Source organism: Pseudorca crassidens, chromosome 20 (genome assembly GCF_039906515.1).
Source record: "Pseudorca crassidens isolate mPseCra1 chromosome 20, mPseCra1.hap1, whole genome shotgun sequence".
NCBI lineage: Eukaryota > Metazoa > Chordata > Mammalia > Artiodactyla > Delphinidae > Pseudorca > Pseudorca crassidens.
The window spans coordinates 11,244,165-11,269,407 of record NC_090315.1 but is presented as its reverse complement, the minus strand read 5'-3'; the positions used below and the strand labels follow the sequence as shown (position 1 = coordinate 11,269,407).

The following is a 25,243-nucleotide window of genomic DNA, read 5'->3' as shown; positions in this document are numbered from 1 at the left end:
AAGATTAAAGAGTGGCCAGTGTTGAAAAATTCTGGGTCTGGGGCAGAACCAAAGTCCTGTCGTGAGTGAGGCCAGAATAGGACTCTGGGCGGAGAGAGAGAGGGAGGGAGGGAGGGAGGCAGGTACCATTTGTGGTAGGTAGGAGGGAGGCAGGTACCATCCTGTGAGCCCTGCCCCCCTCCCCAGTGAGGTCAAGTCTCCCGCCAGCCCCTCCCAAACATACCCACTCCTTCTCCGCATTCCATTGCTACCCCTGTTCTACAGTTGAGAGGGTAGAAAAATGAGGTGAGGGTAGAAAAATGAGGTGTGTGTAGGGGGAACCGACCCTGTCACGAAACCTCAATCCCGGAGGGCTTCCTTTGTGCCCAGCCCTATGCTGGGGACACAGTGGTGACCAAAACAGCCCCAGCCCTGCCCTCATGGAGCTCACAGCCCACTGGAGGAGACAGCCGTGTCCTCAGTGATCCAGAGTGAGCGGGGCTGGTATGGGGGAGTCCAGAGTCCGCAGGAGTGCAAAGGGGGAAACTACCCTAGCCAGGGAGGGCTTCCTGGGAGGGACAGCTTGGCTGTGACGGAGAGAACGATGAGCAGCTAACTAACCAGACACGGCGGGCTGTGGGTCATGTATTCTAGGCAGAGGGAACAGCAGGTACAATGGCTGGGAAGCAAGAAAATACAGGTCCTTCAGCAAATGACACATGACTTGAGTGAGTATAGAGTCACTGTGAGAGATGAGGCTGGAGGTGCCGGCAGGGCCTTGAAGGTTGTGGAGAGGCACCTGGGCTTTGTGCCAAGGGTACTGGGGAGCCATGGCAAGGCTGTAAGGGAGAGGCGGGGGCAGGTTTGTGCTGTGAAGGGAGGGAAGGAATCAGGTCAGAAGAGTAGCGAGGAGGTCAGGACCAGACAGAAGGTGAGGAGAGAAGGGGTGGACCTCAGCCTTATGAGGCGAAATGGGCGGGACAGGCATGGTAGTTGCCGAGTGCCTGGCCTCTGGGTTTGGCTGGCTCAGGCCCTACTGGCTGGAGTGTGTGCGGTCCGTGTGGCCTCAGGGGTGGAGCTGGGATGAGTGATGGGATCGTCATTGGGGGATAGTATTGTAAAGGGCATCCCCATGTCTAACAGGCCCTGCGCGCCTTGACCTTTGGGGGCTCTTCTAACCTTTCTGTTTTGGTAATCTCTCTGGGAACTCTGACATCCCCGGCCCTCAGTTTCCCTTCTGGAAAACGGAGAGATTTCTTGATCTCTAAGGGCCCTTTACCTATGTGACAAGGTTTGAAAAAGTGCCTCCCCCCGGTCCCTGGGGGCTCTGTCTTCTTAACTCTGCCTCACCTTTTCTTCTGAGGCCTTCGTCTCTTTAGGGGCCCACGTGCTATGCCCCAGCAAATGGAGGCCTCAGCCTATGGGGTCAAGTAGAAGTGATTGACGTGGCCAACACCCAATACATGTTCAGATGTTTCTTGACTTCTATTACCTGCTTCTCCCACACGCGACCCCAAGGCCCCTTCCTGCTCTTTTCTGGGACCAAGCTCTCCAAAAGTCCTATCCTTAAAGACTTCACAGGTATGCTCTGACCCAAGCCCCAGTCTGGAGGAGGAAACAGCTTGGGCAGACATTAAGGTGGGAATTGCAGGGTGTAAAAAACAAAAGAGTGTATAGGGGAATCATGGGAAAAGAACTAGAAGGGTGAGCCTTCAGCAAATGGTATGAATTTGTTTGGCCTTGAAGAATCGCACTTAATACGAGAGCGTTCTAGGCGACGTGGGGAGCCATGGCAGGTTCTCGAGCGAAGTAAGGAAAGTTGGAAACACTGGTAGCCGCTGTAGAGGGCTGAAGTCAGATCGCACAGAAGGAGGCCAGTGAAACGCATAATGAAGTAGACAGTGATGAGATGCATGGGGGGTCTCAAACCGGAGGCCGGGGAGCCAGATTCAAGTCTCAGACATTTTCTTTGCCTTCCGTTTCTCCCTCGCGAGGACCCTGTGTTTGAGATCTGAGCGTGAGTGATTGGGAGCCGAGGCTGGGAAGGGCCCAAGCTCGGCGGTGTGACCCTGGACCACACCTCTCCGGGTCTCAGATTCCCCATAGAGCTTTGTAATGTTTGGATCAGACTCTGTACCCTAACTTTGCCTCATTTTAGAGATGGGATAAAGCATGTCTAGCCCTAGGACATGCCTAGAGACGGCAAACCGCTTCGAGGTCACACAGTAGCCAATTACAAAAGTCTTTCCTCCTCCTCTTCCTCCTCCCCCCCCCATAACTATCGCACACAACGCTGAGGCCACCATTGCTTTTATTGGTTGCTTTGAGCGGAGAAAAAGCATGAGCCGCAGGTGAGCCCCGGTGCTCTCCATTAGCAGAGTGCCTGATGGTGGGCGGAGCTCAGGGAAAAAGAGAGGAGAGCATAAGGGAGGTTATTCATTGGCCAGAACCCAGAGAATGGAGCCCATTGGTTGGAACTCTGGTTGGAACTGGAACTCGAAGGAGGGTGGATAGAGCCCCCGGTAGACTAAACCTTTATAGGCGGGACTCCGGGAGAAAGGGGCGGGACAAAGGATGAAGGGCGGGCCTCCGGTGGGTCGGGTCCTCCCTTTGGCTGGGGCTCCAGCAGTCGGCGGCGGTCGGGCAGTGCGCCTACTTCTGGGCGGGGATCATGTCGTCGATGGACTGGCCCTTTTCCAGCTTCTTCTCCATCTCCACCATGAGCTTCACACCATCCACCACCAGCTGCACCTGTTCTACCTCCGACGAGCCCAGCCTATCGGCGTTGGACACGTCGAACACTGAGCCCACGGCGGCCGTGTCCACGCCACCTGCGGGAATAGGAGGCCGGGGCTAAGGAGCGAGCAGAGATGCAGGAGCGGGGCCCGGGACGCAACCCCCGTGCCAACGGCGACTGCCGCATGTACTGAGTGAGTGCCTACTGTGTAAAGGTTAAGTGCACGCAGTTTCCTAAGCGTCTGTCTATTCACGGGCCCACATCTCCGGCTTTAGGTACCTCACCCCTCGACCATCCAGCACGGTGGGTAACAGAGTTGAGCCCTGGAGCCGGGCTGCCTGGGGTCGAATCCTGACCATCCTCCCCTTTACAGATTGGAAAGTGAGGTCCCTAGGCGGCCAGGGACATACACAGTGTATATTAATTATATAACCATGATGGTATATTGACTCATCTGAGATAAGGCGTGCTGATGCCTATTTGCAGAGGAAGGAACTGAAGCTACAGAAGGGCAGCCCTTGCCGACCCCCAGAACTCGTGGGGATGCCCCACCTCCCCTTCAGCCGCCGCAAAGGGCCGGCCCCAGAAGCCGCAGGAGGGGATGTAGGCCGCACCTGTGCCCCGCTTCTGCAGGCGCAGACGAGTGAGGATTTCCTCGAATTTGGGATGCTTGCTCAGGTGCGCTAGTTTCACATGCACGCCTCCACGCAGCCCGGTGCCCAGGTTAGATGGGCAGGTGAGCACGTAGCCCAGGTGCTCGTTCCACATGAAGGGGTGGCCGGCTTTCTTGAAGATCTCCTCAATCTGAGGTGGGGGAGAGGACCCTGGATCAGCGCCGGCGGGCGCCCCCAAATACACCGACAACCCGGACAGGGTTCGGAGGGACAGGGTGTGAGAATGTCAGTAGGGGTAGGATTCCGAGGGGGCGGGTCTGGAAGACCTGGAGGCACGAGATTCTGAGGGGAGGGGCCCGACCGCACAGGTGGTGGCAGGATTCTGAGGGGGCTGGGCTTGAGGACGCCGGGAAGGCGGGTTCTTAGGGGCGGGGCTTGAACATAGGGGTGGGGCCGGTTTCTCAAAGGGCGGGGCCTTGGAAAGCGAGTGGGGTGGGTGCTGAGGGGCGTGGCTTGGGTATAGGGAGGAGCCGGGTTCCGAGGGGAGGGGCCCCGGAAGGCAGCTGGGGTGGTCACGTAGAGTCACGCGAGAGGCAGGCACCCACCTTCTGCAACCCCAAGCAGAAGCGGCGGAAAACCTGCTTCATGTTGCCCCCCTTCTCCATGGAGATGACTCGGAGGTGGTCCTCCTCGTTCACCCACACCAGGAAGCTCTTGTTGTCATTGTGCCTAGGTCGGGCGCAGCAAAAGGCTGAGGAATCAGCTCCGCGGGAACCCCATTCCCCTGCGTCTTGCAAACACATACCCACCGCTAGGGGGCAGCGGGCCTGAAGGGCAAGAGGTGGGAGCACCTCAAAGTCTGAGAAGCTAACACCTGTAGACTCTAATGTCACTGGACCTGTGGAATCTCGAATCCTGGGATCAGTGACTTTTAGGGTCTTAATTCTTTGGACAACATTATAGACTCTTAGAATCTCAGAATCTTTGAAAAACGGAAGCCAGGAATCAGAATTGATAGATCTTCCCATCACATTGTGGCATCTCAGAAAGAGTGTTAGAACTGTAAAACTCTAGGACCTGGAAATGTTTGAAACCACTGAATCACAGAATCGGAAATTAGTGGAATCTAAAAATATTTAAAATCTTGAAATCTTACAACCTACACTCTCCAAATCTTTTGAAACCTAGGTCCGCAAAACCTTTTAAAATCTTTGACCACCAGAATCAGGGATTCAAAGATTCATGGAAAGCCCAGCTAGCTAGCAACAACAGCTGGTAATAAAAATCATACTAATGGCCAATATGAGCACTTACTATATACCAGGCACCTTTTCCAATACTTTACATAAATTAACTCAATTAATCCTCACGAGAACCCCCAAAGCTATGAATTGTCATGATCTCCATATTATAGATGGGGAAACTGGGGCAGAGACATGTTAAATCGTGTGCCAAAGGTCACACAGCTAGTAAGCGGCAGCGCTGGGATTTGCATCCAGGGAGTCTGGTTCAAGTCTAAGTTTCAAGTTTCCCAAAATGTGACATGCAGACCACAGGGTGGGCAGGGGTGGAAGGCAAGATCATTCTGGATAATTACTGTTATGGTCTTGACTTTGGTGGAAAGTCATGGGAAGGCTGGAGGAGGCAGGGGAGAAGGGGGCCATAGGGCAGGGGCGCCTCACCAGATGCCACGGGCATCGGGCCAGTCTCGGGCCATGCCTGAAGCCAGCAGCAGCGGGGACACGGGCTTGTCAAATAGGAAGTGGTCGTCGATGAGCTGCTGTTGTTCCTTGTCTGTCATGTTCTTCAGAGGATAGTATTTCCCCTTGAACTCTCCCGTCAGGCTGTTGAGGGCTGAGGGGCCGCAGGAAGGAGTGGTCAGCAGCCTGCCCCACCTCAAGTGGGGCGCAGGCCCACACTGCTACCCCTAACGGGCCTGGACCTTGGCCCTCTGGAGGTGCTAAAGGCGCCTAAACACTGTGTCTAAACCCAAATTCATGACCCCTCCCCAAAACGTGCTCCTCCCCTGTCTGCCCTGGGAAAACCCACACCAAGTGCTCAAGACAAAAGACATGGATTCTCCCCTTCCCGCCACCAAGCCTCACATCCAGTTCACCTGCGAGCAGTAGTGTGCTGGTGCCTGCTCCTGCTGGCTGGCAGGACAGGGAGTCAGAGTCTCAGGAATCCGGGAGCCATCAGTAAACATTATTATAGTATAGTATTTATAGTATTTGTACATATTCATATGTATTCATAATACATAGTAAATATGTAGTATGTGTATAATAAATATATTTATATAATACATATACATATTTTTATATATTTTATACATTATTTGTATAATACACCACATAATATATTCTATATCCTATACTATATACTATATTATGTTGTTAAAAATAAATTATAAAAACTTACAGTTAAATAAATTATATTTAAAACATAGGGAATAAATACTCAGAACTATCACTTTCTAATGATTTTACTACACTTACTATTTTCTATGTTCTTGAAGTTATTCTCATCCACTGTAGCTGTATGTTGGAAATGCTACATAACGATGTGCTACTGCACGTTTCCTCCCATTGGCCAGCTCTGTATGATGTCACGTGATTAGCTTACAATTGGCCACAGAAGGAGAGTTTACACCAGAGAAATTGGTAGTTGCTGGCTGCAAATCAGCGCTTGGTTTTTTTCTTTGTTTGGGTTTTTTGTTTTTGTTTTTTCTTTGAGAGCCAATTGTTAAACATTTAGCAGAACAACACTGCCTGCCAGCCCTAATAGTTCTACCTCCCAAACATACCCACTCTTTCTCCCCATTCCATAGCTACCCCTCACCCCCCAACCCGGACAGGTGCAGTTTCCCCCTCTCAGCCTCTCTCCTACCTTTGCCCACTGTCTGCTCCTTGCACAGCAGCCAGAGGGACCCATATTAGTCTGAACCTGTCCCTCCTCTGCTCACCACCCTCCCATGCTTTCCTTCTCCCACAGGGTCAAAGCCATAGTCCTCCCAACAGCCCACGAGGCTCTGCACAACCTGGCCACCCACACCCCTCTGACCTCATCTCCTCCCCTCCTGCCGTCAGCCACTTGGCTCCAGGCACACTGGTCTCCTTGCTGTTCCTCCAGCACACCTTCCCACCCCAGGGCCTTTGCACTTGCTGTTCCACCTGCCTGGGATTCTTCCCAAGGTTGGCTTCTTCTTGGCAGTCAGGTCTCAACTCCTTTCTAACGTAGTTCCCGCCAGTCATTCTGTGCCACAACCTTTGTTTCTTGGCTTCATGGCATTTTGGAATTATCTTGTTCTTTTGTTGGTTTCTGTGTTTCCTCTTATCTCCCCACCAGGCTGACAGCTCTGTGAGAGCAGTGACCTTGTCCATCTTATTCATCACAGGAGCCCCAGCTCCCCACACAGAGCCAGAACAACCATATGTGTTTGCTTAATGGATGAGTGGATGGATGAATAGATGGACGAAGGTCAGGACCCTGGCGCAATTGGGTGTCAAGTCTTGACAGCACCCCCAGGCTTCCACCAGGGGTAATGCTTCCAGCTGTCAGTCACCAAGTACTCATGACTTCCCAAGTTCTTTCAGTGTTTTGGAAAATGGGGGCCCAGGGGAGTCCAGAGATCTGCCCACGGAGGAGCAGAGCCACAGCTGGGGGACCCCGGCAGTGTGTGGGGTGGGAGCTCTCACCTTCCACGGCGAGTTTCTCCACGGCCCGGCGCTCACCGCGGGAGCAGTGGGGGGGCAGCGAGAAGCCCTTGATGCTGCGGCCCGTGCGGACACGGCTGCTGATCACGTAGTTGGGGTCCAGGTCGTCTCCACCCTAGAGAATGGATGGGGGGTCAGGGCGGGGCGGGCCATCCTGTGAGCCCTGTCCCCCTCCCCAGCGAGGTCAAGTCCCCCGCCAGGCCCTCCCAGCTCTCTCAGGCTCTCTGCTGCTGCTTTGGCTTCTCCCTCCCCACTGGCCTCCCTCCCCACCACACCCCTTCTCTCTCTCTCCCCATTTTTCTCTCTCCATCTCTGTCTCTGTCTCTCCCTCTTCTACATGTCTGTTTTGTACCTGCCTCCCTCCCTCCCTCTCTCTCTCTCCCTCCCTCCCTCCCTCTCTCTCTCTCTCTCTGTCTCTCTCTCTCCCCCTCTCCCCACCCCCACTGCCCTCAGCCCCATCTCCTTGCCTGACTTCGTGTCTCTCTGTCCCTCTCTCTTCCCATCTCCCTCTGTGTTTCTCTCCATCTCTGTTCGTCTCCCTGTCTCTCTGGGTGTCTCCCCCACCTCCTCCCTTCTCCTCATCCCTCTACCCTCTCTCTCCCGCCCCTCCCCTCCCCTGGGGGCAGCCGACCTTGAGGTTCTCGTGGTTGAGGTCGGTCTTGTGCTTGTCGGTGGGTTTGTAGCCCCCGTGCCGGTCCTGGATGATGGGGTCAAAGAGGTCCTTGAAAACCGTGTAGGACTCCTCGTCACCAGCCACACAGCCCACGGTCATGATGAAGGGGTGACCTGGGGGGGTCGGGGGGGAGGTCAGAGGCGCTCATCCCCAGCAAGGAAGGCCTGGGCTCCTGGGTCCAGTGTAGACTGTGCACGTGCGCGTGCGCGTGCAAGGGAATTCACTCGACACCTCTGGGTCAGAACTGAGAAAGCTGAGGGTTGGTAGGAATGGGGAGGGAAGGCTGGGAAAAGTCAAGGTGGCATCTGGGGGGGGTGGGAGGAAGGCTGCGGGCAGAACAGAGGAGAAGGAGTCTGGGGGGCCAGTTACTAAAACTATTACCATGTCAGAGTCCCCAAATCATGGAATCTTCTCCTAAAAAATTTCAGAACCTTAAACTATCAGCCCCCACAGATAATAAGAGACTTGAAAGACCCTCTTATTTCCCAAGTGGGGAAACAGAGGCCTGGAGAGAAAGGGCCTCTCCCCTCAATCACACCATGAGTTGGGGGCTAAGGCTAGAAGCCGGGCTCCTGCCCAGTTCCACTCGCCCTGGAGGGGTGTCCTTGGAGAAGGAAGCACAGGGCTTATGATACCCCCTGTCAGAGTCTGAGTGCAGACGTTGTGCCAGGCGCCACTCCATGTGTACTGATGCCTATGTTTTCCCAACGTGGGTGCCCATTTTGCAGGTGAGGAAACTGAGGCCTGGGAGGTGCATTAGCTTCCTCAGGGGAGTCTCACATTATACTCCTGCACATTTAGCGAGTGGTTTACCGCGAGCCGGACCCTGTCCCAAGCACCTCACCCATCTCAACTCCTCTGTTTCTCACAGCAGCCCCATGGGTATGGTCCCCATTTTACAGATGGGAAAACTGAGACCCAGGGAGGTGGGATGGAGGCCTGGCAGGCAGCCTCCAGAGCAGCCCCCGGCCTTCTGGTCCCTGTGATGCTCCACTGAGGAGGCTTACCTGGGTTGTCCACACCTGTCTGGATGACGTCGTCCAGAGTGAAGCCAGAGGGCGTCTCCTTGTCCCGCAGCTTCTTGTAGAGCTCGGGGTTCAGTACCTTGGCCATGTGGTTGTTATGTTTGCTGAGGTCTGGGTATTCCTCCTCAGACTTGAAGTTCAGCTTGTGTTTGTTGTGGGTGTTACTGAACGGCATGGTGGCGGCGTGGGGGACCTGGTGGGCTGGGCCGGAGGAGAAGATTAGCTCACATCCAGTAGAGACCAGCCAAAGAACAGAGCCGGGCTCTGGGGTCAGGCAGGCCTGAGGGTCAGTCCTGACTCCTGTGCTGTGTGACTTGGAGCCAGAGGGATCCCCTCTCTGAGCCCCTGCATCTCGACAGGATGTATCAAGAGTTTTGTGTTAGGATCTTAGCTCCACCGCATCCTGGCAGGTGACCTTAGACTAGTAACCTTGCTAGAGACTCAGTTTCTCCAGCTGGAAAATGGAGGGGGGAACCCCTCAAGCCAGAGTAGTCATCATGGCATGGGTAAGAGTGTAGGTTCTAGACTCAGACAGCCTGGCTTTGAATGCCAGCTCTGCCACTTACAACAAGCTGTGTGACCTTGGGTGAGTTGCTTAACCTCTCTGTGCCTGAAAGTACTCACCTGTAAAATGCGGGTATAATAACATTCACCTCATGGAGGTGTTGGAAGGATGAAGTGAGTTAATTATGTAAAGCACTTGGAATAGTGCCTGGAACACAATAATCACTTTTTTGCTCAGCTATTATTATTGTTGTTGTTGTTATTTTAAACTGTGAGGAGCTGGTGAGAAGATGGAGGGTGTTGCTGGCAATGAGTGTGTGAGCAGAAAAGGGACATTCTCTCCATAAAACTTCTTGGGTGCTCAGTCGAGGGATGAGGGGCAGGGTGGGAGTGATGGCTGGGTGCCTGCCCCCACCTCTGTTTGCTGACATCTCTCCTGCAGGGCACAGTAGAAGAACAGCTCAGCCTCTGAGTTTGACAGAACCGGGTTCAATTCCCATCTATGCCATTTCCGGGCTGTGTGACCCCAGGCCAGTTACTCAGCCTCTCTGAGCCTCTGTCCTCTTTGAACTGAACGCTCCCCATGGGGGTGCTGGGAGGATTCTTTGAGCTCAAGCGTGTGGCTGGTTGAGCACAGGCCCCAGCGTGTAGTTGGGGCCTGATACCTAGAGGGGTGGCTGCTATTATTGCTATTATTACTGTTATCCACAAGACCCAGAAGGAGGAGGGACCCCTTGGTGGTGGTGGTAGGGATGGGATACTCATTCCCAGCTCCAGGAATGGGAAGCGGGTAGGATGGTGGGAAGGAGACGGGGACCAGGGTGAGAGGAAGGCCGAGGCATCAGGCCAAGGGGGATGGAAACCCACGAAAGCCTTTGGAGTTGATGTCCAGGGCTGGGGATTTATTTTTAGAGTCTGGCAAACTCCTCCTTCCCCACCGCCACCCCCCGCATGCCAGGGGCTCGGCTTGCACCAAGTCAGCAGGCCAGAAACAGGTGGGCCAGGGTGGCCAGGAGGATATGCATTCAGGCTGTGGGGCTCAAGGGCTTTCCACCCAGAAAGCCCCCTTCAGGGCATGTCCCCACCCCCATCCCTGCTAGGGACAGGCCAGGAGAAGGCACAGAAGCAAGGTTGGTGAGCCCAAGAGACACCAGCAGTCATAGCCCCAGAGCCCCGCACACACACGTCACCACGGACCCCCCAGATCACACCGTACACGGACCCACACTCGCACACATCCAAGCTCAGGGACACACCCAGGATACAGGTACTTATGCAGGAGCCACGGAAAGTTAGACACAAGGTCACACTGTGTGGAACGCTATAGGGACCCACGAGGTCACCAACGCAAAGACCCCACAGTCCCTGCCGTCGCAGAGGCCCTGACAGGTGACACACAGACACCTCCCACAGTTTATGGTACCCAGTTCTGGTGAAAAACCATCATGAACAAGGCCTGGCCCAAGCCCCTTGCAGGGGGTGACAGCTGGCAGCTGTCAAGACTCCTTCCCATTCTGGAAACCCTCCCCAGGACCCTGTGCCACAGAGATCACAAGTTACACCGGGAGTCAGGGGCTCACAGGTGGAGGGGACTCTCTGACACAAGGTCCACCTTGCCACACACTGACCCGCCTGTGTGCAGGAGGACATGGGGGAGGACACGTAAGACCCCTTCCAGAGCCAGCTTGGACTCTGATTCCAGAGGAGGACCCCACTCTGGACCCCACCCCAAATCCCACCCCAGGCAGTACCTGGCTGGGATGTGCTGACAGGGGCTGTCTGTGTCCTGGAGGCAACACTGACCCAAAGGAAAGGCCCACAGCCCTGGCCTTATATAGGGGGGAGCCCGGGCTGTGCTATTGGCTGGGAGGGGCTGCCCCCCGGGACAGGGCTGGAAGGCAGCTGAGCCTCTCACCTCACCGCCCAGGCATCGTGCCCACCCGGAACCCAGGCATGCCTCGCGCCCATCCCCATGGCCTTGTATGGGCCGCCCCAGGGTCTGGGCCCAGACCCCCCCCCAACCCCCATCACCACCAAGCTGGTCCCCCGACCAAGTGCTGAGTCGGGCTGGCGGGGACAGCTGGCCCCCCGCCGGGGCCACGGGATAGTGTCAGGGAATGTCCCAGGAACGTAGAAGCCACCCCCCCCGGCCCTCCGCTGGGCCACCAGCCTCTCCTCAGCCCCCAGCGGCCTTGACCCCAGCAAACAGCAGGTCCTGAGCCCTAGCCCTGGGGAAACTTGCAATGGCCCCTGAAGGTCAGGTATCTGGTTTTCCAGCAGAGGAAACAGAGATCCAGAGAGGCTGTGTGATTTGCCTGCTGTCACCCAGCTACAGGGAGTATCTGACCAAAGCCGAGGTGGGAACAGGGGTGACCTGAAACCTGTGCTTGGATGTACTTTCCTCCTTGGGAGCGGGTGGGAGGGAAACTGAGGCTGGGCTGAGTTGGGGCGGTTCTAACTCAAAGCCAGGTTGGAGGCGGTGGTCACCTTTCCCACTCCAGGCCACCCGCCTGGTGACACTGGGAGATTTCCGCTGTGGAGGGGACAGGGAGGGACGTGGCCTGCCGGGAAGGGAGGTTATTTTTAGAGCTAGCTCGCTGTGTTCTCTGGGGGACCCGAGGTGCTGGGGATGGGGGGGCGCGGGGGCAGGTGTGAGGCGGTGGGGTCACCACGTGTCCGGGCTAATTATAACCAGGCGTCTCGGGTGTCCCCAGGCCTCGCCTCCTTACAAGGGCAGCCGCGAGCCCGGGAGACCAGCCCCACCCGCAGGGGAAGGGGGCTGGGTGGCGGCTCAGGTCAGAGCGCAGGACTCGCTCGGATCCGGGCTCTCAGCACCTCGACCGTGACGGGGGACCTCAAGGGCCGAGGATGAGATTCTGCGGAAATGGGACGGCACAGAGGAAACTGCTTCCTCCGCCTGGAAGGCGCCAAGACTTGGGCAAGCGGGGTCAAGTCCAGGGAGGAGGAGGTTCAGGGAGCGCCCGGATTGAAACAAAGAAGAGAACGTTCCTTTCCCTCTGAGGTTCCTCCCTCCTCCCCGGTCTTCCCCACTTCTTCCCAGGCATAGGGGCACTGATCTAGGGAAAGGGGACCCTCTCTACCTCTCCCTAGGTTACTATTGGGATGGGGAGCTGCCTAGAAAACTTTTCCTTGGGGCCTAGCCCCTGATCTCTCCACCAACGTCCCCTTCCCAGTAAGGTCAGAGTGACAAAGTTCTCCTTCACAGTTAGGGAAACTGAGGCCCAGAGAACTAAAAGGAACTGGTCTAGAATTATGCATTTATCATTTCAACAATTATTTATTAAGCACTTAATGGGAACACAGCAGAAAATAAGCAAAACCCCTGCCCTCGTGGAGGTGACATTTCAGTGAGAGTAAACAAGTCAATATATGCTCTAATGTCAGGGACAATGGGTCTTTGAAGGAAAGTGACAGAGGGTAAGGGATGAGAGTGATGGCACAGCAGAGGAGATCAGGTCAGACCTCTCTGGGGAGGTGACATGCGAGCAGAGACTGGAGGGAGCCAGCCATGTGGAGATCTGGAAGAGGGACAGCAGGTGCAAAGGCCCTGAGGTGGGAGTGGCTTGGCATATCTGAGAGACAGGGAGATGGCTGGAGGGCTGGAGCAGATGGGGCAGAGGGGAGAGTGGGAGGGAGAAGATGATGTTGGAGAGAAGCCAGGAGCAGACCTATAGGGTCCTAGGGGCCGTGGAGGAGTTTCCATCCCACTGTGAGTGGGATAGGAGTCCCTGAGGGCTATGAGCAAGGGAGAGACAGGATCCAGCCACATCACACACAGCTCAGCCCCCTGGACCCCTAATAACCCCTTGTGTGGACATTTGACATTCCTTTTGGCCACAGCATCCGAAGCCCTTTCTGTGTCTGGGGAGCCCCCCACCCTCTGACCACCTCCCTTGGAGAAGCCAAAAATGTCAGAAACTCAGTTTCCCATAATCCTTTGCAGCAATGGTCCAGTCATGTGACCAGGGCTGAGCCAATCAAACACTCCAGCAGACTTTGTATCATAAGCTCTACCTCCTTTATCTTCTTTGAGTCTCACAGAAACAGTTGACCTTGGGGAGCACTATAATCTCCATCATATATCTTCCTCCCACTCCCAGCCCCTGAGCCCTTCAGTCTCCAAGGCCTGTCCATCCCTCCTACCCTAGCTCAAGACCTCCACATTCACTCCTGCCCTAGCCTCCTCGCTGGGCTCCTGCCCCAGTGTTGCCCTGTCCCACCTACTCCCTACTTGCTGACCTCTCCTGCTCAGAACCTGCCATGGCTCCCCAGTGCCCTCAGGATAAATGAGTATTTGTTGACTAAGTAAATAATAGTAGCTTTATCAGTTATTTGGAAACCCCTTCACCCAGCTTAAGCAGAAAGGGCTTTCCTACCAGATATTAGGTGCTCACAAAATTGTTGGAAGGGCTGAAGGAGCAGGCTCTAGGCTGGGTGAGGTTGGAGAGAAGAGGCAACACCTCTTGCCCCCAGAATCATGCTTCCTCTGAAAAACTGGATGTGCTAGAAGGAAGTTAGCATGAATATTGAGTGGCCACTCCACAGTCTCCACCCTAACAGTTAACTCTCATGGAGCACTCCTATATGTCAAGTACTAGGCTAACTGCTTTACATATAGTAGCTCATTTAACATTCCCAACAATAAGGCTCAGAGAGGCTAAGTGACTTGCTCAAGGTCACACAGCTGGGAAGGGGCAGAGCTGGGAATCAAACTGGCACAGGGCTGCTGAGAGTGGGTTCAGGCTTTGGTAAAGATAATTTTCAGGCCTCTCAGCAAGGTCAGACAATATTGTCAGCCCAGAGTCTCTTTCTGGGTCTTTAGGCCCTGACAATTTGTACCCACATCTCCTTGCCCCCTTCACCACCCTAGCAGTCTGGTTTCAGGATTCAATCACTGTATGTGTATTAACCAATTTAATTCTCCAGCAGTCCTGTGAGGTAGATATGCAAATTTTACAAGTCAAGAAAGTGAAGCCCAGAGAAGTTGAGTCACTTGCCCAAAATCACACAGCTGGGAAGTAGCAGAACCAGACTGGACGGAGTAGTCATTCCCTTCCTGATTCCACCTGTTCATGCTAAAGCCTCATTTTACAGCGGATGGATGCTGAGACTGGAAAAGGGCAAGGGATCGCAGACTTCTGGTATCCTCCGGTGGCAGAAGGTACAAGAGAGCTTTGTGGGATCTCTCTTATAAGAGCACCAATCCCATTCATGAGGGCTTCTCCTCCTACTAATACCAAAGGCCCCAGCTATTAATGCTATCACCTTGGAAGGTTAGGATTTCAACATATGAATTTTGGGAAAACACAAACATTTAGATCATAGCACCAAGGTATATTGCTAAGTGGCGGGGTGGGGGGGGGGAAGAAAAAGGTATATATATATACCTGTTGCCACAAAAATGCTGTGAAACACACCACCCCAAAATGCAGGAACTTTGAAATGGATGTGGGGTTGACTGACAGTTGGCTGATTCGGGCTGGGCACAACTGGGAAGCTTTGCTCCATACTCTTATGTTAAAAACAAGACAACGGGCTCAAATGCTAAGCCCCGTGTCACCAAATCAAGACTTAATGACAGTGTCGGCTCTCCTGGAGATGGAATCTTAAACCACCCACTCAGATCAGCACTAGTTAGGTAATCTGCCTGATAGACCCCTGCCGTCCCTAAAGGAAAGTGACCTTGCAATAACCAGCCTGCTTTTTTTTTTCTGGGTACAACTTTCCTGTTTCTGCTCCCTTCCACCTATAAAAGTCTTTCATTTTGTTTAGTTCCTCGAAGCTCCTTTCTGTCTGCTAGATTGGATGCTGTCTGATTCGAATCGATTTTTGCTCAAACTCAATACAATTTTAATATACCTCAGTTTATCTTTTAACACTACAGAGACGTTGTGGTGTGTGGGCCAAAGGGGGAGCAGCCATGCAGGGGAAGCTTTTCTCATGCCTGTGCCTGGGCGCAAAAGGCAACGTTCAAGGCCCCTTAGGTCGAAGCTCAGAACTGGCATGACTGGTACTTGTGCCACTCTGCTTGCTATTGACTAAAGTAAGTCACACGACCCCACTCAAAGCCAAGGCCATTGTTCAGTCTACCTCCATGGGTAAGGTTTTTCTCATTTGTGTTTTTCTTAAACGGTCACTCGTTCTCAGACATCCACATACAATTCATATCCCTGGAAGATCTCAGGAAGGATATTAGAAACTGGTAATCATGTTGGCTTCTGGGAAGAGTGGGGATCACGGAGTGACAAAGACCTACTTTTCACTCTGTAGTCTTTTGTTCTCTGTGAACATCCTTTCTGACAGCACTTTACTTCTTAAATTAAAAAAGGGAGTAAATATAATTCACACTGCTGTATGTTATATGAAAGTTAAGAGAGTAAAAATAAATAAATAAAAATTAAAAAGGGGGGAGGCTTTTTAAAAACTATGGCCAAGAGATGAAAATAGAAAAGCCCCCATTGCATCTACCCATTTTCCTGACATGGCAAACTGAGGCCTTAAGTGATTAGATGGGGATTTTGTTGAGTGCCTGCTTCTTTTTTTTTTTTTGTCACTAGTTAATATGAGTTTATTTGGGATGATTTTGATTTTAGAAGGAAGACAAGTTCAAAGAATGGTTTGATAGAAAATGAAACCAGGAGTTAGTTGTAAATGGATGGACGTTGAAAATACATTTATAAGCTAAAAGGTATGACAAATTTCTACCCAGTGTCTCTTTTGTTTTGTTTTCTAATTTATTCTATTGAAGTATAGTTGATTTACAATGTCATGTTAATTTCCGCTATACAGCACAGTGATTCAGTTATATATATATATCTAGGTATACATTCTTTTTCATATTCTTTTCCATTATGGTTTATCATAGGATATTGAATATATCCCTGTGCTATACAGTAAGACCTTGTTGTTTATCCATCCTATATATAATAGTTTGCATCTGCTAATCCCAAACTCCCACTCCATCCCACCCAGTGTTTCTTTTTTTTTTGACATAAGCTCTTTTTATTTTTTTAATTAGCTGTGCTTTGTCTTTTTTTTTTTTAATAAATTTATTTTATTTATTTATTTATTTTTGCTTGTGTTGGGTCTTCGTTGCTGCCTGCAGGCCTTCTCAGGGCAGTGGATTCTCTTGTTGTGGAGCACAGACTCTAGGCACGCTGCCTTAGTTGCTGCAGGGCATGTGGGATCTTCCCCGACCAGGGCTCGAAACCGTGCCCCCTGCACTGGCAGGCAGATTCTTAACCACTGCGCCACCAGGGAAGTCCCCACCCAGTGTTTCTTAATGGATACTTCAAAATGAAACAGTTTGAGATCTTCACATTTGGTTGCTGCATTTTTATTTAATTAATAACTGTCTTGGCCATTTTTCATCTGGTAAAGCAACCTAACCAGGAAATATTCAGGGAAGCATTACTCACCCTATTGCCAATAAATTAGAACATGGCAACTGAAGACATCTGAGTTTGGTTGGTCCTTGATCTTTTCATGGACCATTAGGAATAATTTCCACAGCGTTCTTGCAAGTGGAGGAAAAAGGTGGAAATGCTAAAAAAATTGAGTCCAACAGAGAAGGCGACCAGGGAATTGGTTATGCTTTGACTGAACTAGAGCTGCCCTCCCCCAGCTAGAATCAAGTTCAAATGCTGACTGCCTTGTTGCCTGTGGTCTTGGGTGAGGGATTTCTCCTCTCTGAGCTTCAGTTTCCTCCTCTTTCTTTCTTTCTTTCTTTTTTTTTTTTTTTTGCGGTACACGGGCCTGTCACTGTTGTGGCCTCTCCCGTTGCGGAGCACAGGCTCCGGACCCGCAGGCTCATCGGCCATGGCTCACGGGCCCAGCCGCTCCAGGGCATGTGGGATCCTCCCGGACCAGGGCACGAACCCGTGTCCCCTGCATCGGCAGGCGGACTCTCAACCACTGCGCCACCGGGGAAGCCCTTTCTTTCTTTATTTTTCAGCCAAAGATGCTTCTACTTTATTTTCAATTCTCACCATTACAAGTGTTGGATTCTGCAAGATCATAGTTAAAACACTTTGGTGTAGGATATCAATTTTACACATAATGGCTGGATCTTTTAAAAAGCCAATTTTGGGCTCTGGTGTTAAATTAAATTTTATATGAATACATGAATTTGAAACTCAAAAACAACCTAAATGATAAAAAGAACTCATCAATACATTTATATTCTCGATCATAAATGATACATAAGTAAGAATTCAACTATTTTTACATCTGCAAGTCAGATGCTATCAAGCCAACTGCCACGTACCATCCGTAATCCTCTTACATTTTTAACTCAAAGACAAATAGGAAGATTCAGTACATTTTAATTTCCCAAATGTTCTCAGAAAATGATCAGAAGCATCCTCCAGTTGTTTTTTTTTTTTTGAATTTTATTTTATTTTTTTATACAGCAGATTCTTATTAGTTATCCATTTTGTACATATTAGCGTATAGACGTCAATCCCAATCTCCCAGTTCATCCCAACCCCCCACCCCTGCCACTTTCCCCCCTTGGCGTCCATACGTTTGTTCGCTACGTCTGAAGCATCGTCCAGTTTTCAAACACAGTTGGGTAAATCCATTTACCCCACGGGAACTACCTGTGTGTGTTGGAAGGTAGTAGTGAAAGACTACGATCCTCTGCGGTAGTGATGCCCTCAATGCGGAAGCCTTCCCTCTTCACATGAAGCGTGTGAATAACAGGAAGGGACAGAGTCCCCTTCATTATTTCCTCAACTATTTGTGTTTTCATAGGATTTTAAATGCCTGATTTCAATTTTACAACAACAATACCAATATTCATTCTGAAAGGTAATCTTATCTTCCAAGCAGCAGATATTAACAACTTCCAACATGATCTCTAGGAACAATTTGAAGTTCTCTTTTTTTTTTTTTTTTGGCCACACAGCTTGCAAGATATTATTTCCCCGACCAGGGATCGAACCCGTGCCCCCTGCAATGGAAGCGCAGAGTCATAACCACTGGCCTGCCAGGGAAGTCCCTAATTTGCAGTTCTGAACCATGCTTTGGAAAAACATTTCCAGCAGTCTGTGCAGGATTTATGCCTATTCCATTATGGGTAATAATTGCAGTTATTGGATGTTGCAGGAACTTTAAATTCTTCTGTTGCGAACTTTAAGACTGCTGTGAAAGGTGTACTTTTGGTAACACAGAGTACTTTGTGGGGCAGCTGAGAGTCTGACGTCAGAGTGATCTTAAAGAAAACCTTTGACATGGCAGAGCCAGTCCAGAGACCCCACCGATTCTACCGGCTAGCCCCACGTCCTCTGAAGTGCAGCCTGGCCCAGTCTCCTCCTTTTTAGATATGGCAAGTAAGAGTGCCTACCTCAGAGGGTGGCTGTATGGATTCAGGGGCTCTGCTACTCCTTGGCTGTGTGATCTTGGACAAGTCACTTAACCTCTCTGTGCCTCATCTTCTTCACCTGTGGAATGAGGACAATCATAGCAGGTTGGTGTGAAGGTGAACAGAATTAATCTACAAGGCAAGACCTGACATAGGGCCTGTCTTGGGTAAGAACTCAGGAATGCCAGCCCCAGCTGACGCTGTGCAAAAGTGCTTGGCACAGGGCCAGCCCAAATGCTATGTGATGAGTGCAATCATCCCTGTTTTATATTTATTTATTTATTTATTTATTGGCTGCCTTGGGTCTTCGTTGATGCACGTGGGTTTTCTCTAGTTGCAGCGGGCGGGGGCTAACTTCATTGCGGTGCCGGGCTTATCGCGGTGGCTTCTCTTGTTGCGGAGCACGGGTTCTAGGCGCGGGGGCTTCAGTAGTTGTGGCTCGCGGGCTCAGTAGTTGTGGCTGGTGGACTCTAGAGCGCAGGCTCAGTAGTTGTGGCACACGGGTTTAGTTGCTCTGTGGCTCGTGGGATCTTCCCAGACCAGGGCTCGAACCCATAGTCCCCTGCATTGGCAGGCGGATTCTTAACCACTGTGCCACGAGAGAAGTCCCCATCCCTGTTTTATAGATGAGGAAATAGGTGCTCAGAAAATCATGGCTTGCCCCAGGTGACATGGAAAGGAAATGTCAAGACCAGGATTTGAATGCAGATCTACCTGGCTCCAATTCCCTCCCACCCCCTCACCCCACATACACACACAGTGTTTACCATGTGCCACTCTGTTCTAAGCCTTTTACAGGGATTACTCGTTAATCCCCACATCAGCCTCACAAAGTAGGTTACACATGTGAGTCCATTTCTACAGATCAGGAACGTGAGGACCAGAGAGGTTAGTTCCTGGCTCAGGGGTCACACAGCCAACAAATGACAGAGCAGGGATTTGCACCTAGGTCATCTGGCTCCAGTCCCTGCACTGCTTCGTAGTAAGCTTGTGGCAGTTCCAGAACCAATGTCCTGTGTCCTGAGGTCAGAACAATGGGGGACAAGGACTCAGCTGCCGCCTTCTACCCTGTTCCCTAGAAATACCTGGAGAAGTTAGAGCGTGAGTTTGAGTCTTATTTTCCATCAGTCAGTCAACAACCATTGTCCCGAGTGCCTTCTCTGTGTTCGGGCTGTGCTGGGTAGCACTGGGCACACAGCAGGGACTGAGACTGCCTTGGCTCTGTCTTCCCTCCTGGGTCTTACAGTCCTGCATGGGAGACAGAGAAGTGATGACCCAGGATGGGCATGGCTGGAACATGGGAGCCCAGGAGGTTGCAGGAGTCCAGGAAAGGCGTTTCCTCCAGCCTCGGGGTGGTCTGAGAGAGCCTTCGGCAGGAGGGAGCATCTGCATGGAAGCTCGGAGAACAGGGGAGTAGAGAGCCGCGCGGGAATCTGGTGCCTGGTCTACGGACCAACAGCGCCCTCTTCTGGAAGTATCCTTTAGTGCAGCGACCGGTGTACTGCCAGGGTTTGGCAAAGCTCGCCTTGAACCAAATTCGATGATGCTAGAATCCTGTGCGCCCAGCTTTGGCCAATTTATGTTTCTAGGACTTGATTCATTGAGTCAGTCACTCAACAAATATTTATTGAGCACCTAATTGGCGCCAGGTTGTTCTAATGCTAAAGATACCTATTTATTGAGCATCTAATTTGCGCCAGGTTGTTCTAATGCTAAAGATACCGTGCTGACAATACAGAGCCCTGCCCTCAGGGAGCTGGCATTCTAGTGGGGGAGAACCAATAATGTAACACCATAAAATCAGTAGGTAATATTTGCTAAATGCTTCCGATCCATACATTAACGCATTCAATGCTTACAGCCTCGGCTTCCCTGGTGGCGCAGTGGTTAAGAATCCGCCTGTCAATGTAGGGGACACCGGTTCGAACCCTGTTCCGCGAAGATCCCACAAGCCACGGAGCAACTAAGCCCGTGCGCCACAACTACTGAAGCCCGCTGCGCCTAGAGCCCGTGCTCCGCAATAAGAGAAGCCACTGCAATGAGAAGCCCGCGCACTGGTAGTCCCCGCTCGCCGCAACTAGAGAAAGCCCGCGTGCAGCAACGAAGACGCAACACAGCCAGAAAAAATATTCTCACAGCCTTTGACTACCCCATTTTACAGTTTAGGGAAACGGAGACAGAGTGGTTACTTGTCCAAGGCCTGCGCAGCTAGTAAGTACTGAAATCGGATGTGAACTCAGAGCTCAATTTTCAGCCTCACCGATAATGTGATGTAAGACAACATAGTAATTATAATGTTACACGAAATAATTTTAGGTCCTGCAAAGTTTTGTGAACAAAATCAAGGAGAGAAATGAGGTCGTGTTTTGGTGGGAAGGTGTAATTTAGAAGAGACAGGCAAGGGAGGCCTCTCGGAGTAAGCGGCCTGTGAAAAGGGACCAGACAAACGTCGAGATCTGTGTGGAGAGATGTCCAAGCAGGGCGCACAGCCAAGGCAAAGAGCCGGCGGCTGGCACTGCAGGAAGGCCATCCGTCTGGGATCCAAAGTTTCCAAGATTCTAGTTTCGCTGAGACTCTGGTTTCCAGGCCTCCTAGGCACTGGAATCATCTCAGATTCGACGTGCCCTAGAGGCTACCGGCTACGCGCACGCGAAGTTCTGCGGTTGCCTTAGGGCCGGGGCCGCAGCGCTTAACTTTCCCCGGGCTGTGGGCGGGGTCTGTCTCACCTGTGGGGGCGGGGCTCCGGGCCGCCCCACCCCCTCCGGAGGACCCGCCCGCGGCCCGAGACTCGCTGCGCAGCTGGAAGCGGCGAGGCGTGCGCGGCGGACGGGCGCAGCGCGGCGAAGCAGGACCAGGAGCTGTCTGCGGTCAGGTGGGCGCCGGGAATGCGGGGTGGGAGTCCCAGGAGCTGCGAGGATGGAGGCGAGGGCGGAGGGTGTGGGCTGGGCCTGGCGCACCCCTGGGCCCTCTGGCCTGGAGACGGGGACGGGCCTTGGGGCCCCTGGACGCCCCCTGTCCCACCCTGGGGCTCCCCGGGGTCTGGAGGCCCAGCTGGGGCCGCGCCTCCTCCGCCGGGCTCAGGTAAACAGGAGCGAGGACGAGGCGGGGCCTGGGGGCGGGAGGGGGCCCTTGTGACGGCCTGGCAGCGGGCGGGCGCGCGAGCGGTGAAACCGGGGTGCGCGGGGCTGGACGGGCCGGCCAGGGGTAAGTTGTGTGGTTTGCGGGGCTGGCCAGGATGGAGGCCTCCCGCCTGCGAGTGTATGTGTGTGTGGAGATGGTGCGTGCGTGGGCATGAGAGATGGTGTACGAAGCTCAGGTGTGTGTGATGGTGTCAGGCTGTGGGTACAAGTGGGTACATGTGGGTACAGGAGATGGCCTGTCCGTGTAAGCCTGCGAGGGCACAGAGGGACTGCTTGAATGATGTGAAACTGTTTCAGTGATGTGAAAATGTGGGCGACCTCTGATTGTGTGTCTGTAATGCTGTGTGTGTGTGTGTGTGTGTTTGGCAGGGAGTTGAACTGTTTATAGGGTTAGGTGTGTCACCAAGAAATTGTGTGGCCGTGGTTGTCTCTCTGCCTGTAAGACTGGGGGTGTGACAAGGAGGTGGGCACTATGGGTTCAGGATGGATGCGTGGAGTGTGACTGTGAACATCGTTGTCAGCTGCGCGGTTGTGCGCACGGGGCTCAGCTGGTGAAGGGGAGTTTGCTGTTTGGAGGCCGGCGTGAGTGTGGGAGCCAGCGTGTGTCGAGGAAACAGCCCGAGTGATGTGTGGCTGTGCGTGTCGCTCTGTTACTGTGCGGAGGTTGCGTCTGGAACATTCGGCTCGGCTGTCTGAGATTGTGCGCGATGTCGTGGGAGGTTGTATACGTCCGCAAACTTTCGTGAATGATGGACATGGTGGTCGGGATGACTCAATGAACGGGTGTGGTTGTGAGTTTGACTTGCGTGTGGGGTGTAAGACTACATATGGTGTGATATACATACACACACTTATATACTACGTACACAGAGAGATTGATATATGTACGAACACGTATATACATAGAGAGAGAGATTGATGGCGATGGAGAGGCTGCAGTATATAAAATCCGCAGGATTACACACCTGCCCTTACTCTGTGCCTGAGTGGATGTGATTGGGAGCATGTGCACAGGTGCTAAAAGTTCTGGGCTGTTCAGGGGAACACAGTGGCTTGAGTGAAGTAAGCCTGAGAGACTGTGCGGAAAGCATGGGACTACCTGTGTCTCTACAGCTGTCTGTGCCATGGGCACCCGCTTGTGACGGCGTAAGAGCCTGGCCGCGGGGGTCATTCGCACGTCCGCGTGTGAAGCTCTATAGTGTGTCTGTGTGCGAATCCCTGGCTGGCCAGGTGGGGAGGAAGGAAGGAAATGGGGAGGATGGTGACGGGTCCACCGTGAATCCTGGGAGCATGGAGGAGGCGCTGGGCATAGGATGGAGCGCTAGGTGCTGGCAGGACTCGGGGGGTGTAGGAGAGGGCACGTGTCATGGGCATAAAAGTTCAAGGAGGCAGTCCCAATGGAAGTGGTTTGGGATTTGGTTATCTTTTTGCAGGTGAGGGGGGCTGAGGGAGGAGACAGTTTGTGTGTTGGCTTTTATTTTGTCTTTAAATTGTTATTGAAGTATAGTTGGTTTACAATGTTGTGTTAGTTTCAGGTATACAGCAAAGTGATTCCGTTGTATTATATATATATATATTTCACAATCTTTTCCATTATAAGTTATTATAGTATATTGAGTATAGTTCCCTGTATACACAGCAGGTCCTTGTCGGTTATCGATTTTATATATGTATATGTTAATCCCAAGCCCCTAATTTATCCCTCCCCTCCCCTTTTCCCCTTTGGTAACTGTAAATTTGTTTTCTATGTCTGGCTTTTATTTCTGAAAGGAAAGTATACCTGTGTGCTGAGTTGTGCTTCGCAGAGGAGAGTGTGTATGTATTATTTCTGAAAGAAGAATGTACTTGTGTGCGTGCCTTAGTGTGTTGCATTAGGTTGTATCAATATTTTGAAAGGAAAATGTGGATGTGCGTGAGGGTGTGCTGAGTTGTATTTTTAAGAGAAAGTGTGTGTGTGTGTCATTTCTGAGAGGACAGTGTGTATTACGCTGTATTTCTGAGAGGTGTGTGTGTGTGTATGTATGTATGTATGTGACGGCCCCAGAGGCATCGTCACCAGATGTGTCATTGACCTTGTCACCCATATACAACCCCATGAAGTCCCACATGTGAACCCCCCCATCCATTACCATCTGGGCCTCAGACCCTCAGCTGTCACATGGCCAATGTGACATCCATGGGCCACGCCTGCCACACGTTTGACCCAGCATGCCTTGGGCTGGCTGAGCATGTCTGCAGTGGAGGGTGGAGCCTGTTTCCTCTGGGTCTGTCAGGTCCTCGGGCTCCGGGAGCCACCACACGGGGCCCCCCTTCCTGACCTCCCCAGTCTAGAGGCCTCTGCTTCCAGCACCCCAGCCCCTTGGCCCTCTCCTCCTGCCCCACCCCACCCCCAGTGGTCTGACTGGTTCCCAACAAAAACACCCTAAGAATGAGCTCACAGAGAGGCTGCCGCCTCCACGCGTCCTGCCCCACACGCCCAGTGGGCGCGGGCACCTCTGGTCCCAAGGTCACACAGCCAGCCGGGAGTGCTGGGCCAGGGTACCCAGGGTCCTTGGGGTGGGCTGGGTGGGAGCCCTCGAGATGGCTGTTTGCCCTCCTTTGGTTAATCATATATAGTGAGGTTTTGGAGTTGCCCTCAGGGCGGGGCCCTGGGCCGAGGACAGGGAAGACTAGGTTTCCAGTTGCCCGCTGGCCAGGATGGGTGTGGGACAGGGTGCTGGCCGGAGTGAGGAGAGCACGGAGGCAGAGGGCTGGCCGGGATGGGCGGACAGGGAGAGGGTTGAGGGGACCTGTGGCATAAATGGCGCGGAGGCAGAGGGGCTGACTTGCCTGGCCCTGGCAGTGACCCCCTGATCCCGGTCACCCCCAGAAGCAGCAATGTCCGTGAAGGTGGCGGCCCCGGGAAGCATGGGGCTGGGCCCAGAGCACCTGAGCCCTGAGGAGCTGGTGCAACAGACGCGACAAGTGGTACAGGGGCTGGAGGCCCTGCGGGCAGAGCACCGGGGCCTGGCCGGGCACCTGGCGGAGACCCTGGCAGGACAGGGCCCGGTGGCTGGCCTGGAGCTGCTGGAAGAAAAGCAGGAGGTGGTGAGCCACTCACTGGAGGCCATCGAGCTGGGGCTGGGTGAGGCCCAGGTATGAGGGGGCCAACTCAACTATGGGGGATGTGGCTCAGCCCTGGGGGTTGCCCAGGGATGAGGGGGCCAGGTGTGCTGGAGGGGGCAGCCTGGGGAGAGCGGGGACTGGGGGAGCCAGGCCCGTGAGGGGGAGGCTCCAGTCCTGAGGTGGGATCCCTGGGCTGCATTGGGGATGGGGTCCTTGTGTGCGACAGGGACCCCTGAACCACGTGGGGTCCTTCCATGGAACTGTGGGTCCTGGGGAGACTTTGGGGTTGCATGGGTGGCATGTGAAGTATCCTGAGTGTAATTTGTGTGCCTGGGTGACATCAGAGGGGTCCCGGGGCAGGACTG

At 52.9% G+C, this 25,243-nt stretch overlaps 2 protein-coding genes across 5 annotated transcripts in view; one reads left to right on the top strand and one right to left on the bottom strand.

The window, feature by feature from the left end:
- Nucleotides 1–2,275: 2,275 nt before the first annotated feature.
- Nucleotides 2,276–11,157, bottom strand: CKM (creatine kinase, M-type). Its single transcript, XM_067718690.1, has 8 exons — nt 11,000–11,157; nt 8,727–8,945; nt 7,678–7,832; nt 7,029–7,161; nt 5,013–5,184; nt 3,936–4,059; nt 3,331–3,520; nt 2,276–2,810 (listed from the first exon to the last, which is right to left on the bottom strand). The coding sequence occupies exons 2-8, from the start codon at nt 8,917–8,919 to the stop codon at nt 2,632–2,634; spliced, it is 1,146 nt and encodes a 381-aa protein (XP_067574791.1). The 5' UTR covers nt 8,920–8,945; nt 11,000–11,157; the 3' UTR covers nt 2,276–2,631.
- Nucleotides 2,770–25,243, top strand: part of KLC3 (kinesin light chain 3) — a 33,476-nt gene continuing 11,002 nt past the window's right edge. For 2 of the 4 annotated variants that reach the window (XR_010938967.1, XM_067718672.1), the window contains exon 1: nt 24,643–24,908. Coding sequence is in view for 3 of the 4 variants with exons in the window: in XM_067718672.1 (XP_067574773.1) it covers nt 24,651–24,908 (258 nt within the window). In the remaining variant the exon portion in view is untranslated. Of the gene's footprint in view, nt 2,910–20,494; nt 20,845–21,147; nt 21,506–24,642; nt 24,909–25,243 lie in introns of those variants that run through there. The other 2 variants (XM_067718674.1, XM_067718673.1) reach the window with 2 other exon arrangements.

Excerpts from the sequence above, each read along its gene's own strand:
- CKM (XM_067718690.1), bottom strand. The coding sequence starts at position 8,919 with ATGCCGTTCAGTAACACCCACAACAAACACAAGCTGAACTTCAAGTCT. Across the intron at positions 7,162-7,677 it reads TCAACCACGAGAACCTCAAG|GGTGGAGACGACCTGGACCC; the intron begins GTCGGCTGCCCC and ends TCCATTCTCTAG. Across the intron at positions 2,811-3,330 it reads CCTGCAGAAGCGGGGCACAG|GTGGCGTGGACACGGCCGCC; the intron begins GTGCGGCCTACA and ends CTATTCCCGCAG.